The sequence below is a fragment of the Rhinolophus ferrumequinum genome, chromosome 3 (genome assembly GCF_004115265.2).
Source record: "Rhinolophus ferrumequinum isolate MPI-CBG mRhiFer1 chromosome 3, mRhiFer1_v1.p, whole genome shotgun sequence".
Taxonomy (NCBI): Eukaryota; Metazoa; Chordata; class Mammalia; order Chiroptera; family Rhinolophidae; genus Rhinolophus; species Rhinolophus ferrumequinum.
Genome location: NC_046286.1, coordinates 94,109,078 through 94,126,529, shown reverse-complemented (window position 1 = coordinate 94,126,529; position 17,452 = coordinate 94,109,078). Strand labels below are relative to the sequence as shown.

General features: G+C 43.1%; 1 protein-coding gene across 1 annotated transcript in view; it reads right to left on the bottom strand.

Moving 5' to 3' along the window:
- Positions 1 to 427: 427 nt before the first annotated feature.
- MTHFD1L (methylenetetrahydrofolate dehydrogenase (NADP+ dependent) 1 like) overlaps positions 428 to 17,452 on the bottom strand; it is a 192,618-nt gene continuing 175,593 nt past the window's right edge. The window contains exons 27-28 of the mRNA XM_033103092.1: positions 12,863 to 12,987; positions 428 to 4,055 (exon numbers count right to left, since the gene is read on the bottom strand). Of these exons, the coding sequence (XP_032958983.1) occupies positions 12,898 to 12,987 (90 nt within the window). The 3' untranslated portion in view covers positions 428 to 4,055; positions 12,863 to 12,897. The remainder of the gene's footprint in view (positions 4,056 to 12,862; positions 12,988 to 17,452) is intronic.

Below are 17,452 nucleotides of genomic sequence, written 5' to 3'. Positions count from 1 at the left end.
GATATCAAAGTGTGAACTGCGGTCTGTGGGCAATCCATCAGGGACATTATGTAGGCCATGAAATCTGCCCCATGGTTTCTGAAACTTGATATTTATGTAGCTCAGTATTTTCTCATGACATGAACTAAAACCTTTTGCTTATGAAATCCTCCATTGGTGTACACTCCAGCACCAACTGGATGTCTTACGACTCAATTCAATTCTAACACTAACTACATGGAGTTAGCACAGTCCCCACAGGTTAAGGGCGGGGACCCCAACAAGACTGTCTCCACTTCCTCTGACAGTTGCAGGTGGGCATATATGTGCTCAATGAATGGATGAATTCACTCAGAAGAGACTTAGTGATCCACGTATTACCTTCCAGTCCACTATTCTGTGGGTTGGGGATATAGTAGAGAATACCCCAACATGTTCCCTTCAGTCATGGAATTTCTATGTTTATTTGCTTTTCTTCTTGAAACATTCTGCTTCATTCTTGGTAGTTGCCCAGTACATGTTGGTAGAACAAATGAATGAACAAATTAACAAATTAAAAAAATGCTATTCAACAATGGGTCTTACCAGTAAATTACAGTAAAACCTGTAATTTTGTAGAAATAACATTGTTGGTTACCCTGAGCCTGTAGTCCCCAGAACAAGGATGCAAGCTGAAGCCTCGTGTGAGCTGTGGGTGACCAGGTCAGGTAGGCTTGGTTGCCAGGGGCAGCACCTGAAGCCACGTGGGAAGCCAGGGCTCCAGAGCAGGGCAAGGTGGGAGTTCAGGGGCTGGCGTTGCTAACCAAGCTGTGCATTGACAGCACTCTACAGTTTCCAGAGGTTCTTCTGTATTGTCTGAGTGAGGCTCGGAAGGGCTTCAGTGACAAGTGCTGCCTGTGCTACTCCCAGAGCAAGAATCTCAGCTCCAGACCAGGAACCCTGGAGCAGGGACCAGTAGGCACAGCCTGGAGCACAGCGCTGCCACGGAGCCGGCATTTAGGCTGCCAGACTTTCATCTAGTGCCAGGGGTTATAACCTCTTGTGCATGGACCCCTTTAACAGTCTGATGAAGTGTGTGGACCCCTTATCAGAATGTTTTTAAATGCCCTGTATGATGATAAAGCAAACCAATGAGAGTGAAATGCGATTATCAAAATGGAATCAAATTTGGTTATAGCAATAAATGTGGCTCTTTACACATGAAATAACAAGGATGGGGTAGATCTAACTATCATGATTTGGAGGTAGTGATGAGCATAAATGCTACTGCGAATATCTACAGAAACTCATGCAGAATTAAAATATCAGTGACTTTTAGCGACAGACATGGGTACTGTTAACAGTGGTTTGTTGCCGACATTCATGATTGAAGGAAATGCTACATTACAGTTAGAGGTCAATGAAAACAAAGATGGAATTCTTTTTTTCATCTAAGTTCATGGACTCCTGAATTCTAGTCGACTGTCTTTTGATTAAAGTGTAGCTGCAAGAGCTTTTTTTCGGGTCTATAGCGCATTAGAGTTGAAGGAACCACATGAAGACCCACTCACTGGCCCACTGCTCTGCCCTAATACTCCACTTTTTCAGTGGATATGGACTGCAGGTTTGTAACAAATGCTATAAAAGTGCCCTTATTACTTTTTAGTCCTTTGCATATTACACATTCTACAAAAGCAATGGAACAATATATGTATGTGGATTTTTCTGGAATCAATAAGGTAAGCGTCATATTTATAAATTTTGATAAAACCCAGTCCCTGGAGAATGTTAAACCAGAGGAATTCTCTTTAAATATCTTTTGTGAACAATACTCATGTATTGCTTACTTCAGCACCTTCCAGTTAAACAAAATAACCCTGGAAATAGAGGAATAAAAGGAATATTAATGAGTGCATTGGCTAGTTGCCGAGCTGAGACCTGAGTCTCCCCGGTTACCGGTTAATCCCCACAGTGTGTACCTCTGGGAGCCTTCAGGGTTCTCCCGGTTTGGGTCTCCACCTTGGCGGGTGTTGCTACTACAGCCGTGAGCACAGGGAGCAAGACCACATGTCTGTGAACCATGGCGGGTCACCAGGGTCCCTCACCATTTCTAGGCTGTTCCTGTTCCTTACATTTCAGTTAGAGAAGCAGAGAGAAATCTGGACCTGCCTTTCCTGGGAAGATTTCTAACTGAAACCCACCATGCCAAAGGTTACGTGATTTTTTTCCCTCGGGCCTTGGCGTCAGAAGAGAGTAGATGACTAGCTCTTCCCTAAAATAACACCTGCAGTCTATGAATGCCTCAACTCAGATCAGGAGTCGCTAAGCCCATTAACCAACGTGCCAACGCTCTTTCTTGCCAGTGGAGACTGCTTCTTCAGCAGGACTGTGTGCTTGTAGGGTAAGTGAATGAGAGGAAACAAATCAATCAAACGTCATTTATGACATGTAGAGAGGGGTTAAGATGAGCCCTCCTGAGGGGTAGCAGTTTGGAGTTTCCAGTACATCCTGGATTACAGGTTCTTCAGCGTGACTATTAAAATTCCCACATCTGTGTTCAGGATGCTGTTTTTCTTTCCTTTTTTTTTTTTTTTGGGTGAATTGGTGAGTTGCCTGGTGAAAGCAGACAAAGAAGGAAATCCCTGGTCTAAAGAACTTGGAATATACATTTCTAAAATCTCCCTCTCGACCCCCCAAACATTTCAAATTAGAAAATGGAGCTTTACATGATAGAGGAAAATAAAACTCAAGTAGCAGATGGGAAATGCTGAAAAATCAATTCATGAGAAAGACTGCTTACTGAATGCATTACAGAGAACAAATTTACTGAGAACCCTTATAATCCTCAAATAGTATTGAAAATAGTAGTTTACTGTGTATGTAGGGAGGTGTACTCCCGAAGAAAGGGCTGGGATGGGGTGGGGGGCGCTCCTGTGAAATTATTCGTGGGATGGTCTTTGCGTGGGGAGGCTTTTTAGTAAGTAGTCAGTGTTTTGGAACAAATTAAGTTGTATATGAAGATAAATTATGGGCAGAGCAACGAATGAGAGTCAGTGAAGGGAGTAGTACAAGAACACAGGAAAGAGCCAATGGCAAGGACTCCTGCAGGATGTGCCTGGGGGACATTTAAGATATTTATGGTGACTATTTTACTTACACTGCTTAGAGGACAAGCACGTCTTGTGTGCTCCTGAATGCTTCGTTCTGTCTTAACTTTCACATAATTTTATATTATTGTAGGAAAAAAATGGGAACAAAGAAGGGTCAGGAACTCTGGGGAGGGGAATAAGGCCATAGAACATTCTTTCCTCCGAATTAAGAGTTGGACAAATGGAAAAACATTTGCCAAACACCTGACATTTACAAGGCACTTTCTTTGCCCTATGGGCCTTCGAAAGCTTATTGATCACTGAGATTCATTTATAGGTAGAAGAAACTAGCATAAAACCCCTCGTTTTTAGGTGAGTGATGTAAATTTCAGTGGCACTGAAAAGTAGTTCTGGATATAAAATGCACTTTGCTCCAAAGGATATTACAAATCTCCAACAGTCGGAGGATTTCACAATTGACCAGATATTTCTCTTGTGTGTGTGTTATTTTTTTCTTGTTATATTTATAAAGCTCTGGTTGCATTCACAATTTTCCAGGAAACTGGTGTCAGGTAACAACCCCAACATGAAGAGTTACCTCTAGAGAGCAGAGGTTTATCTGGCGCTGAAAACTTGCTGGTTGGTTTTCTAGATACATATTTATTTTCAGTTCAAAGACAAAACAGAAAACTCCAGAGTGGAAAATGTTACCTTTTAGTTCACACTCTTTTAATCCCTCAGTCCCCATACAGTAAACATTCTAAAGTGTAAGCAATGGGACATAATGTAAACTCGGCAGAAACAGAAAATAAATTAGTTTCTTTCAAACTTGGTGGAGGTCCTTTTACTGAACACTATACTCGGTTGCAAAGAGAATTTGTCTTGAAGGAAGGATAAATCTTTGGCCTATTTCACCATTTCTCCAGCATTGCGTAACAAGTATATTTCAAATTTGCTGTCTTCTCCAACTGCAGCCAAAAGGCAAGGAGCAGTTTGTGTTTCAGGAGCCTGAAAAACAGAAAAAAAATGCTCAGGGCTTTAAGAACAGCTTTCCTCCCTGGTGTTAAACTGTTAATATATGATAGCTCTAAAGCTGGAGACCAAAAGAAAATTCAATGGCGGTTAAGTGATTCTATTCACAAGACCGGGCTGGGGCTGGGATCGCTCTTTGCAATCTTTTTACTTATGGGCAGTGACAATCCGTTTCTGTACCACTCTGTGACTGAGTCAGCAGGGATGCTGCTGGCAGCCTTCTAAGCTTCCTAAAAGATTTACTGGGGACTGTGGCAGTAATTCCATGGCTTCCAAATTTGGGATCTATAGCCTCCAGGATCCTGTTGAGTGAGAATGTTTGGGATTTTAGATTCGGAATCCTGTCGCCTTGGATTTCAGTTTCTCTTGTACACTAAGTACAGAAAGCAAGGTCTGTAAAATGCATTTAGGACAAGAATGAAAGTGAGTAGACCTGAACCTTATTATTGTTAAGGCTTTGTTGCTTTCTCTCAAAGGATATTAAGACTTTCTGCTACTACTGAATCCTCCAATCTTTTCGAAAGAGAAGTGAAAAAACTATTTTAAAAAGAACAAACAAACACAGCACCTATGGTCCAGAAAAGAAAAACATGTATTCACTCCAGGAGAAATGTAAATTCAAGCATTCAGCCTTTAATCTGAATTTATAGATGGAAGAATTTCTCTATTGGGCCAAGAGTTCAAAGTTGGCTGGAATACAGCAAGTCGGCCTCCCACAGATGAGGGAGGGCTTTGGAGCCAGAAAAGATGCTTGATTAGCTTCAGCACATAAGATGGTGATGAAGACAGGGGACTAGGAACTTCAAATACTCCCCTAATGTCTGATCAAGTCAGGGAAGTAAACAAAAGCAGCACTGCCAGCATAATATACATTAACAAAAAGAAAACATTTTAGATGTTAGGGAGGGAGGTTTGCCCGGCGCAGACCTCACCCCTCCACTCAGGGATGAGGCCAGCCCCACTTCGGGGGCCCTAGATGTGAAGCTCAGTGAGGCCAGGGGAGGGAAGGGGCAGCTGGGGAGAGGAGGGTGGGCTTGGTGGACGGGAGATGACTGGAGGCACCGCCAGGCTGGAAAAGGCTTTCCAGCTCCAGAGGCGGAGGTGGGAGAGCAGCTGATTAGTCACCTTTGTAGCCAATGGTTTTATGTTGAAGGGGCTGAGATGAGAGTCCACGGTTCCACAGTTTAAGAAAATTCAAAGGGTTGGCAAAAGTATAGAAAAATCTGATTATAGTTTAAAAAAAAATCAGAAATGCAATAACCAAGGTGAGAATATAAAAATGAATCAGTTTATTGTTTATTCAGTGGAAAAAAATTATATAAGTTTATTCACTAGGAGAATATTTTGGAAGCTAGTATAACAAGGGCCCAGACAGACACACGGAAGAGGACGAGTCAGTGGGACTGACAAGAGGCTGCGGATTCCTGCACCCACCAGAAGCAGGAGGAGCCAAGGAATGGATTCTAGAGCCTCTGGGGGCGATCGGGCCCCACGGACACCTTCATTTCGGCCTACTGACTTTGGACTTTTAACCTCCAGAGCTGTGAAAAAATGCATTTCTGGTGTTTTAAACCACACAGTAATTTGTCACAGCAGCCATAGGATGTATACCATCAGGGGAAGGGACGATTAGCTCTCTCCTCTTTACTAAACAAAGAAAATTTCATTTTATTTATTATTAGTAATAACACTTGGCTCGTGGCTTCTCTTTACTAATGACAATGATGTATTTTTTTTTTTTTCCCCCAGTGTTTACAGCTTAATAATTAGGTGGTAAACCTATAAAGAAAAGCAAGCAAGAGATTTCCAAAACAAGTCAGGATAGGCTTTTTTCTTTGAAGGGAAGGAGGAGGTTAAGAATTGAGAGGGGTCACAAGGGCCACTTCAGGAGTTCTGGCAACATCTGTTTGTTTTAAACTAAATTTATTGGGGTGACAATGGTTAGTAAAATTATATAGGTTTCAAGTGTACATTTCTGTAATACGTCATCTATGTATCACATTGTGTGCTCACCACCCAGAGTCAGTTCTCCTTCCATCACCATATATTTGATCCCCCTTTACCCTCTTCTACCACCCGCTCCCCCCTTACCCTCTGGTAACCACTGAACTGTTGTCTGTGTCTATGAGTTTTTGTTTCTGTTTGCTTGTCTTGTTCCTTTGTTGTTTTCAGTTTTATATCCCACATACAAGTGAAGTCATATGGTTCTCGACTTTTTCTGTCTGATTTATTTCGCTTAGCATAATAATCTCAGGATCTATCCATGTTGTCGCAAATGGAAGTATCTCATCTTAAGGCAGAATAGTATTCCATTGTATATAAATGAGGTCTGACAATTAAGTTCGCGAACTCATCCTAGAAAAAGTGCTACATACCTCATTGCTGAATATCACTACAATCACCTTCGAAGTACTCTCCTTGGGAAGCTATGCACTGACACCAGCACCTAGTGCACCCTTCAAAGCAATTTTGGAACTCTTTTTCTGGAATGGCCATCAGAGCTGTCCTCCTATTACCCTTGATGTCCAGAATGGCATCAAAATGTCTTCCTTTCAATATTTCCTTTATCTTTGGGTAAAGAAAGAAGTCATCGGGGGCCAGATCAGGTGAGTATGGAGGGTGTTCCAATACAGTTATTTGTTTACTGGCTAAAAAACTCCCTCACAGACAGTGCCGTGTGAGCTGGTGTATTGTCGTGATATAAAAGCCAGAAATTGTTGGTGAAAAGTTCAGGTCATCTAACTTTTTCACACAGCCTTTTCATCACTTCCAAATACTAAACTTGGTTAACTGTTTGTCCAGTTGGTACAAATTCATAATGAATAATCCCTCTGATATCAAAAAAGGTTAGCAACATTGTTGCAACAAGTTTGTGAACTTAATTGTCAGACCCCGTATACCACATTATCCAATCATCTATCGAAGGACACTTTGGTTGTTTACATGTGTTGGCCACCGTAAATAATTCTGCAACAAACATCACAGAATACGTATATCTTTACAGATAAATGTTTTCAGATTTTTTGGGTAGATACCCAGGAGAGGGATTGAGGAATCGCCATACTGTTTTCCATAGTGGCTGTACCAACTGAAATTCCCACCAACAGTGTATGAGGGTTCCTCTTACTCCACAGCCTCTCCAACACTTGTTATTATTTGTCTTGTTGATGATAGCCATTCTAACTGGCGTGAGGTGATATCTCATCATTTTCATTTCCCTAATACCTAGTGAAATTGAGCATTTTTTCATGTATCTGTTGGCTGTTTGTATGTCTTCTTGGGAGAAGTGTCTGTTCAGGTTCTCTGCCCATTTTTTAATTGGATTGTTAGTTTTTTTGTTGTTGAGTTGTATGAGTTCTTTATATATTTTGGAGATTAGCCCCTTATCGGAGGCGTTGTTTGCAAATATCTTCTCCCATTTGGTTGGTTGCTCCTTTGTTTTGTTGTTGGTTTCTTTGGCTGTGTAGAAGCTTTTCAGTCTGATATAGTAGTCTCATTCATTTTTCTTCCCTTGCCTTTGAGGTCAAATTCATTAAATCTTCTCCTGAAACCATGGTCCATTAGTTTAGTACCTATGCTTTCTTCTATGCAGTTTATTGTTTCAGGTCTTATGTTTAAGTCTTTGATCCATTTAAGTTAATTTTGGTATATGGTCACAGATAGCAGTCTAGTTTCATTCTTTTCCACGTGGCTTTCCAATTTTCCCAGCACTATTTATTGAAGAGGCTTTCTTTTTTCCATTGTATGTTTTTGGCTTCTTTGTCAAAATTTATTTGCCCATGTATATGTGGGTTTATTTCTGGGTTTTTAATTCTATTCCATTGGTCTGTGTGTCTGTTTTTCTGCCAATACCATACTGTTTTGAGACAATAATTCATTGGTTCTTATTGTTGATAATAGAGGTTAAAATTAAATGTTACCAAAGTGACTTTAAAATAAAAATTAAAACTCAATCTCAACAGTATTGGTCAAGTTGATGGTGAAACAGGTTTTACTATATTTTTTAACCCCGAAGACTGAATAATTTAGAAACTTCATATATCATGAGGTTCTTTAGAGATTTGCTTTTGAATTGTGGCGAATGAAATCTATTTATTTCTCTTATTAGTGAAGCTGCATGATATCACTATGTGTTTATTAACCGTTTTGCATGTCTGATAAAAATGTCTTCTGTGGTGGAAAGAATTTCAAATTCATAGCGTTTGGTTAAAACTTTCCTCCTACCTTACAAGTTCTAATGTTTTTCCAACCAAGTAGCAGATTATAACTAATGCCATAATGGAAATTTTTCTGATTTTTTTCACTGACAATTTAACCATGTATAGATTTAGTTATTAAAAAAATTCTACTTTGCTGAAATATTTATTTTCCTTGCCTTATGTTTTTCTAAATATAAGATGATTAGCCTCCCCCCACCCCAACAAAAAGTGCCCAGAAAAACCTTCTTTACAAAGGGAATTAATTTCACAACAGCTATGTTTCAAAATATTCTGTTTTAGTTAGGGAAGATTTACTTGTCACCATCTTTTAGATATTACTGAAGTGTTAAATCTATGTCCTGCCTAGATTTAGTTATCACAATCTTTTATTTAAGTAGCTTGGGCTTCCAGCCTATTTTGGCCCCTGCCTGGAAACGGGAGAAAAAGAGGGGCACGCTGTACTCCAGGGATGGTGTGTGGGGTGGTGAAGCGAGGACCTGTGCCTTGAAACACAATGGTGATGAACAATTTTTGAGGATCTCCTTGAAAAGCTAGAGTTTGAAGACCAAAATCACAGAGCCCAGGTGCTCCCCCAGGGAACCCCAAAACCCCGTGGGTTTGCAACTTGGGGATAAGAGGCCCTGTTCCCAGAAGGGCTGCAGGCAGCAACTAGTCACGGTTATGATTCTTAATATCATTGAAAATTTCTGCTGTAATGGCAGTTTAGGGAAGAAATGAGCTAGTATTATCCTCCTTTCTGTGTGTGCAGTTCAAGAAAAACAATTCTTAGGTAAGTAACTAACTTTTATTGCATGACTAGAGTCAGTCTGATTCCATACTCAACACAGCTTGGCACATCAGAACAAAGTAAGGAATATCTGAATTCTTCCGGAAATCTGCCAGGGTTTATTGTGTTCATTTGAATCCTGCCAAGGTTCAGACATATGATGAAGGTTCAGAATCAGAAGCCCAAAGAGGGGGAAAGAATCAACCCCCCCAAATCCAATCACCTTCAAACAAAAGACTGAACAGTAAAGTTGCAGCATCAGTTTCACTGGGACAAATAACTTATTTGAGTTAGTTCTGTTTGGTGCCATCCAAAAGAATGAATCATGCCCCAATTCTGACAACAGTGAAAGCTCTACAGGGACGTGTCAAAAAGGAGCTCAAATTCTGGGGATATCGCGGCATCTCTTGCTCATACTAAATCTCACACCGTTTCCTCGAGGGTGAGGTAAACAGGAAAGGTGAGGAGGCGGAAGGAAAGAACACCGTCACCGACCGAGCAGTCTTCTTCCGTGTGGAATATGCCTGCAACACACTCCGCGGCGCGCAGAGACCCATCTGGATGGAGTCTGACCACGGTGTGAGTAAAGCAACCAATTGGACATTTCCTCTTCCGATGCCCGAGTCTGTCGAAGTTGACTGTCATCCAAGATTTCACATTTTTATTTTACGCATATTTCGTTGCCACAGGCCTTTGTTAGGAGAAGTGGTGTCTGACAGCTGTATGTGAGAGGGCACAGGAAACAGAAGGGATGTTTGCGGGATCATTATATCCAACAGCCCTTGAGAAGGAACGTTTGCTTTCTTTGGTGGTTTTCGCTTACGACACCGGACCTGTTTTCCATTGTTCAAGCAAGGTCAAGTAGTGGGTTTTTGAGCCACTGCCCACCGCCTAGGACAGGATTTGGCACAGTTCACAACGAAAAAAGCCTTGGATAAGTGAGTGGGAAAATGCCATTCAATGAGAGAGTTAAGTAAGAGATAGCCCTAGTATACTTTGACTTAAAATAATTTGGACAGAGTCATAGCTTTTAATACCCAATTATCTTGTTCTTTTCTTTTCTTTATTTCTTTTTTTAAAAATCACCTGTTTATCCCCCAAATCACAGGTCTGCTAAAATAGCTGGTTATCATCTTCCAGGATGGTTTGAAGTTCATTTACCCCAGGACTGAAATGAAAAGTACGTCCTGTGGTTTGGGGCCTTGAGGATGGAGTGAGACTGAGAGTAAGCAGCTCTGGGCCGAGTCTTGGCTTTTGTACTTATTAGCTGTGCAACTTGAGCAAGTTGTTGACCTCTCGGGCCAAAGTTTTCACAACTCTGAAATAAAAATACTACCTATTTCACTGGGTCGATCCCAGCATGACACGTAACACGGGAAGGCAAAGTAACTCGTGCTAGCTATGGGATGAGAGGCAGAGCCGAGCAGTGGAAAGGCAGTTCTGCAGTCCAGTGGACGGGGGCCATCCCTCAGCTACCGCCTCTCAGGGACCACAGGGGAAGGACCTAACCTGTTGGGACAGCACCTGCCTCCAGGGGGTGCTGAGACCACCTGTGCAAGCGCCTGGCACGTTGGAGGTCACCACCATCGACCCGTGTCTGACCCCCACCCCTGCCCAATCTTTAAATAAAATCCAGAGGAATACTTGTTAGCGAACATAAACATAGGATGTACGTGGACGTGACAGCAAAGCTACGGACGTGTTCCCTGGCATTACCTGAGTCTTACCTGTAATATCTAAGGTATAATTGCGTTTATGTGACCTACTTGGAGAGCAAATGAAAATGGACCGCAAGGCTGGAAAAATACTACCCAAGAGATGAGAGGCATGTACACACTTGTTCTGGACAAAAATGACAAATGGCAGAAACGTAATATAATGGGTTTTTGACATGAAAAGGGAGATTAATCAGGACAGGGGTCAATTTTCAGTTTGAGGGGAAGGATACTGTTAGTGTCCCAAGGCCTCGCTGGGAAAGCCAAGACATTCTGCCCTCCCCTCCTGCCGGTCATACCAAATGACCAAAATAACACTGTTATCAAAACTCAAGTTTATGGGCTTTCTTGTTAAAAAAAAAAAAAAAAAAAGTCTCCTCTAGTTCATTTTCTGTTGTTTTCTTTTTCAGAAACGAGAAGGATATGCAATGAGGTTGTGGTTCAAACTAAAGACAGCCCCTACTCCTCAGCAAAACACACAAATAACATGACACATCACACCCAAAACCCACACCAAACAATTCCACAGCTTTCATTCATGTGATCGCATATAAATGGTCCCTTACCTCTCTCATCATAGCCCAGGACTTCAGTGTTTGAGTAACAGACATCAACAACAACATCAACAACAACAACAACAACAACAACAACAAAACAGCCTCCCCACATTGGCTACCGGTCGTGAGACAGATGTTAGTGAGGCTCCTGAGTGCCTGGCTGAGGCTCCATCTCAGAGATATTGGGAAGAAGAGTCTTTAGGCCAAACAAGCTCATGTGAAGGCCCAGAACCTGTTGGCAAGAGGGAGGGGTGCTGGGCTGAGGAACAGGAACAGGAGTGAGTGGGAGAATGAATTGGGGGTGTTTTGGGGGAAGGAATGTGTCTTGAGAATATGGTGAGGACATGTCTGATATATGGGATGGGGAAAAGCAGCTCTGAGCCTTTAAAACTTCTGATTGGGAGTTTTCCAGGGAGGACGGTTGGGAGGGTGGTTATTTTTCTTCATGATGGGAAGCTAGGAAAGAAGCCAGCAGGTGTGGCTGCAGGAGTGGGGGCAGACAAGAACAAGATGAAAAGGCCCCCGCTGAGGGCTGCCTCAGCCAGCTCCAAGTTCAGCCCAACAGTCTGAAACTGTGTCATCTCTGCTGACCTGTCCTTCCTGTGACTCACAGGACCCTCTAAATGATCTGTCCCATCTTTATGTGTCTTTTCCGGGTGTAAGAGCCTATCCTACCCGTTGAGCCACAGTTGAGTGTTATGGGTGGAATGGTGTCCCCAAAAAGACATGTTGAAATCCTGACCCGCCAGTACCTAAGACAGGGTTCGGATACAGGGTCTTTGCCGAGGTAATTAAGATGAGGTCAATATGGGGGGCGGGGGGCTGATTCAATATGACCGGTGTCCTTACAAGAAGAGAATGCCCTGTGAACACAGGTGCACAGGCAACACCCTGTGTGACCCTGGAGGCAGAGACTGGAGCGATGCAGCTGCAAGCTGAGGAAAGTCAAGGAGTAATGACAACCCCCAGAAGCTGGGAAGAGGCCGAGAAGGATTCTACTGGAGTCTCCGAGGGTGCCTGGCCCGGCTGAGACCTTGACTTTGGAATCCTCGCCTCCAGAACGGGGGCAGAACAAAGTTCTGTCGTTTTAAGCCACCCCGTTGTGACACTCTGTTATGGCAGCTCTAGAAAATGAATGCACTGAGATTCCTCTCTCACATGATCCTAACTCTGTAACCAAGAGCTACGTGGGATAGTCAGTCCTTTAAAATGATAGCAGGTACCAGTTTTAATTCTGGAAAAAGAATAATGAGTTTACAGGGTCCCACAGTGATGAGGTGAGCGACCTTAAACAAATCTATATTCAGAGAAGACACGATTTAACTTTCCCCAATGGCCTGTGTCCGGACCATCTAACTGCATATGCGCACGTGGGCGTGACCCACGTCATGGCCTGTTATTACGCAGAAATTCATAGTAACCAAGCCGGGAAGTTACTCGTCAGACCATTTTTGTCAAAGATATGAGAAAAACAAAATAAAACTAAAACAGGTTCGGGAAAAAAGTAAAAAGCACAGTAGCCTACCTGAGTGGCCCGGGGTCCTGTGGTGTCGTGTTCATTTAGAACAAACCTTTGACTTGCTCTGTTTCCGTGTCAAGGTCTATGTCGTAGAAACAGGGCCGCGTGGGCAGTCCCGGCATGGTGCTCATCTGGCGGATAAAACACAAGCAGTCTCCATGAGCCAGCGCTGCTACGCAGTCGTGCCCAACACTGTGCAGCTAATGGCAGAAACAGCTACACAATTCAACTCAGCCTCACAGAACGTAAGGTTCTATCTACCGTGTTTCCCCGAAAACAAGACCGGCTCTTCTATTCATTTTTGCTCCGAAAGATGCATTAGGAGGGCGTGTGTTCAGGGGCTGTCATCCTGTAAAATCATGCTAGGGTTTATTTTCCAGTTAGGTCTTATTTTTGGGGAAACATGAAACTCGTACATCTACCTCTTTAAATGCGCTGTCTGCTATTTCAGTCTTTAAGGAAATGAAACAGAAAACGCAAATGTCAACTTTTTGAAGATTGAGAACATTTCCCTGCCCCACAGCACGCTGCAGCTCCAAAACAGTGATTTTCAAACCATTTTTTTTTTTTAAATCAAACCTTAATACTGAACCTCAACAAAGATGAGCTCCTCCGGTGGAAGGGACAGTGGGTGTGGGTGGAGTGGATGACGGCCTGCTCCTTACCCCCTAATATAGTGCCCAAGACTCATTTTTGTAAAACCTACAACTCTTGGAGCACAGGTTGCAATTTCCTGTTCTCCAGAGAGTGACCACTGTGGCGTACTTTAGTAACAAGAACTGATGTTTATTGAGAACGTACTATGTGCCAGGCACTGTGCTGAGTCTCTTACTTATTTTATCCTCTTGACAACACTATGAGGTAGGTACTTTTTGATGCGCATGTTACAAGGAAGGTAATAGAGGGTTAAATCACCTGTCCGCGGCTACGCAGGTACTAATAAGCAGCCAAACTCGAAGTCTGACTCCACGCCTGCAATCTCCAATGATTCATTTGGCCACCCCCCTTTGGGACACTCTAAGCTTTCCAGGGGTAAGTGAAATGAGCCCCCCCCACCGCCCAGAGGTAGGTACTCATTTTAGCCCCACTTTATTGATGAGGTCAGAGAACATTTAGGCACGAAGGCACATGCACAAGGTCACAGTTAGTTAGGGGTGGAGACAGGATTAGGCCACGCCCATACCCCTCACTGCCCCGTGTCAGGTCAGAGATTGCCAAAGTGCACTCTTTGCCCACCTCCATCAGGAACCCTGGGTGAGCTGGGGGAAGACTCCCGATGCCTCAGTGGTTCTCACACATGGAAACACTGGTCTCGGACCTAACTGTGAGGCTCCTGGGTGACCCCCCTCCTTATCGATGTCAGTCTTTCCGGCTGTGTTTTCATAGGCACTGTGCATACAGAGGATGCTTGTAAAGCAATGCTGCATCCCATCGGAGCAAAGACACCTGGGATTCCGCTTAGCCTGGCTCTTCCGAGGGCTAAGGGCTGTCAGGCAAACTCCTGCCTGCTACGGCCAGAGAACTCCGAGAGGAAGCGGCAATACATCCAGTACTCAGTGGCACCCAGGGCGTGTCCGCTCTTCCCCACCTGGCAAAAAGTTCTCAGATAAGGCCTCTAAGATAGAACCCAGCTCTCTCGTTCTGCACTTCCGGTCTCTCAGGATTTCTCTCTGCCACCCTCTCCTGCACCCTCTGATGCTGACAGACTCTTGCTACTCAGACTGTGGACCAGTAGCGTGGGCATCACTGGCAGTTGTTGGAAAGTCACATCTCAGAGCCTGCCCAGGCCTGCTAAGTCAGAATCTGCAATTTTGGCACGTCCCCGGGTTATCTGTGGCACATTACAGTATGAGGAGGGCTGGCTCAGTCAGTGCGGCCGGGACGCTTCTGACGGCTACTCCTGCCCACTCCCCATTCCCCTGAGAACGGAGGAGGAGGCTCGGTGGCGGAGGGGACCTGTGCACTTGCAGTCCTCATTAACCTGCTGGACCCATAGAGCGTGAGGGAGGAGGGCAACAGGACGTACTCTGCACGTGGCCGGATGCATAAAACACTGTGATATCTGGCGCTAGCTCCTGTCCTCCTAACTGCACAGGACTGTACTTGAGATACCTTATGGGCTAAAAAGGCTTCTGGGACCTGCTCGGGATATAGGTACCATTTATAACATGTCTTTGGGAAAAATGTGCTTTGCATTTCAAGCAATTAACTAAAATAAAGTTTCAGTGCACAGGAGGTGGATACTGCCTGTATTTTAAAACTGTAGGTATGTGTATGGCTACGTGTACTCCTGAAGTTTCTGTTCCTAGCAGGGGGATCACATATTTTTCTCTGGTTACTACAGTTGCTGCATATATCCGAGGAGAACCCCCCAAAAAAAAAACCTGACGCTTACTGCTGACGCACTGGGACAGCAAACACAAAGGACTCTGGTGGGGAACTGTCCACACTTTCCCCAGTTGCCTGGGGACAACTCACATCAGGTAGTCCACAGCAGTTTTCCTGCCTAACTGCATTCTCACATGGGCATTTTAAGATGCCTCCAGAGTCTCTGTGGGGCTACGGATTTGGAAAAAGGAACCAGCATTTGGTAGTTTCAGAGAAGGAAATGAATGATCACACTGAGCCCCAGGGATAAACTAACACGACAGGGCGTTACCCAGACTTTCGGCTGCTACTTCTGAGGCTGCAACACTCTTCACTCCAGGGGGGAATTCAGCAGGAGGCAGCTTAAGTCTAAATCCACACGAGGTAAGAAAACCCACCTGAACAAAGCTACAATGGAAGTTTCTATTATGGATAACGACTGCCCTGCCTGCCTATTTACACACTGTCTTTGTAGACATGAGAATTCAACTCTCCACCATTAACTTTTGGCTGATGCACAACCAAGGCTGACACAGGTAGAGTGCGATTTGTGTGGTTCCTGGCGCTGGTCTCTGGGCTGTCGTGAACCAGAGTGTGCATCTTTTGGTTATTCTGCTTCTGTCACAAAATTGGGAGCCAAAATACTACATGCCGGGAAGTATGAAATGTCTTCCCTCTATTTTCAGCTTATTTCTCTCAGATGGGGGAAGAAATGAGTTTAATCAAAAGATTCCCATGTTCTTTCCCAATGATGCAATCATCAGTTCCCAGAATCAGGACGACTTATTTGGGATAAGCAACAACAGACACGAAAGCACACAGAGGCTGCAGAGCTGAGGGACTCTCTGCCCTGCGGACAAAGAAGCATCTCCAGTAAACCTGTTCTTACAAGAAAACTTCTGCTCCTGAGCAGACACAGTATGGAATTATGTTAACATCAAATTCTCTTCCAATAAAAAACTGGTATCAAAGGATTGTAGCTCCTGGACAAGAGTCAGCACATCACTACAAGAAAAAAGAATTCGGACAGCCCTTGGGAGTTGACCTCTGGCCGCGCGCCTGGGGTCAGTGACGATCTAGGTCGACTATTTGTGCACCCTCTAAGGAGGCCTCCTGCTTAAAATAACGAGAGAGCCATGAAATTGTACTTACTTGTCACACTGCATTAATGGATTCTCTGACAAAGGCTGAAAAACATGGGCTTTTGCCCTTCATGACCCTCATTTTTAACTACATTGAATCTTCCAGATTTTTACCGATTTCAGGTTAAGCTTATTTTGGAGAAATGATGAGTTCTCTGAGTAGGCTTTCTAATCATACATTAAAACTAGTAAATGTCTAATCACCACGTTGTACACCTGAAACTAATACAATATTGTGTGTCAACTGTAATTGAAAAAAAATTTAAGAGAAAATATTCAGATACTTAAAAGTAGTCATTAAAAGTAAAAGTAGAATATTCCTTGGCATGAGTAGAAAAATTATATTAAAAATTCTGTTTCCTAAAGTGATAGCTTCATAATTTCTACTTAACCAAAATATTGTTGTAACTTAAGGGATCTGGAAAAAGAACAGCCAAATAAGCCCAAAGGGAGTACAAGGAAGGAGATAATAAAGATCAGAGCGGAAATAAATGAAAGACACAAAAAATCCCCACAAAAGATCAATGAATCCAAGAGCTGCTTTTTAGAGAAGATAAACAAAATTGACAAACCTTTAGCCAGACTCATCAAAAAAAACGAGAGAGAGGACCCAAAGTAATAAAATCAGAAATGAAAGAGGAGAAGTGACAACAGACACCACAGAAATACAAAAAATTTTAAGAAATTACTATGAGCAACTATATGCCAACAAATTAGACAATCTGGAAGAAATGGACAATTTTCTAGAAGCATCCAACCTTCCAAGGCTAACTCAAGAAGAAATGGAAAATCTGAATAGACTGATTACCACGAGGGAAATTGAATCAGTAATCAACAAGCTCCCAACAAACAAAAGCCCTGGGCCAGATGGCTTTACGGGTGAATTTTACAAAACATTCAAAAAAGAATTATCACTTATTCTCCTCAAACTATTCCAAAAAATCCAGAAGGAGGGAAGGCTCCCAAACACTTTTTATGAGGCCACTATCACCCTGATCCCCAAATCAGACGAACACATTACAAAAAAGGAAAACTACAGGCTGATATCCCTAATGAACATGGATGCAAAAATCCTCAACAAAGCATT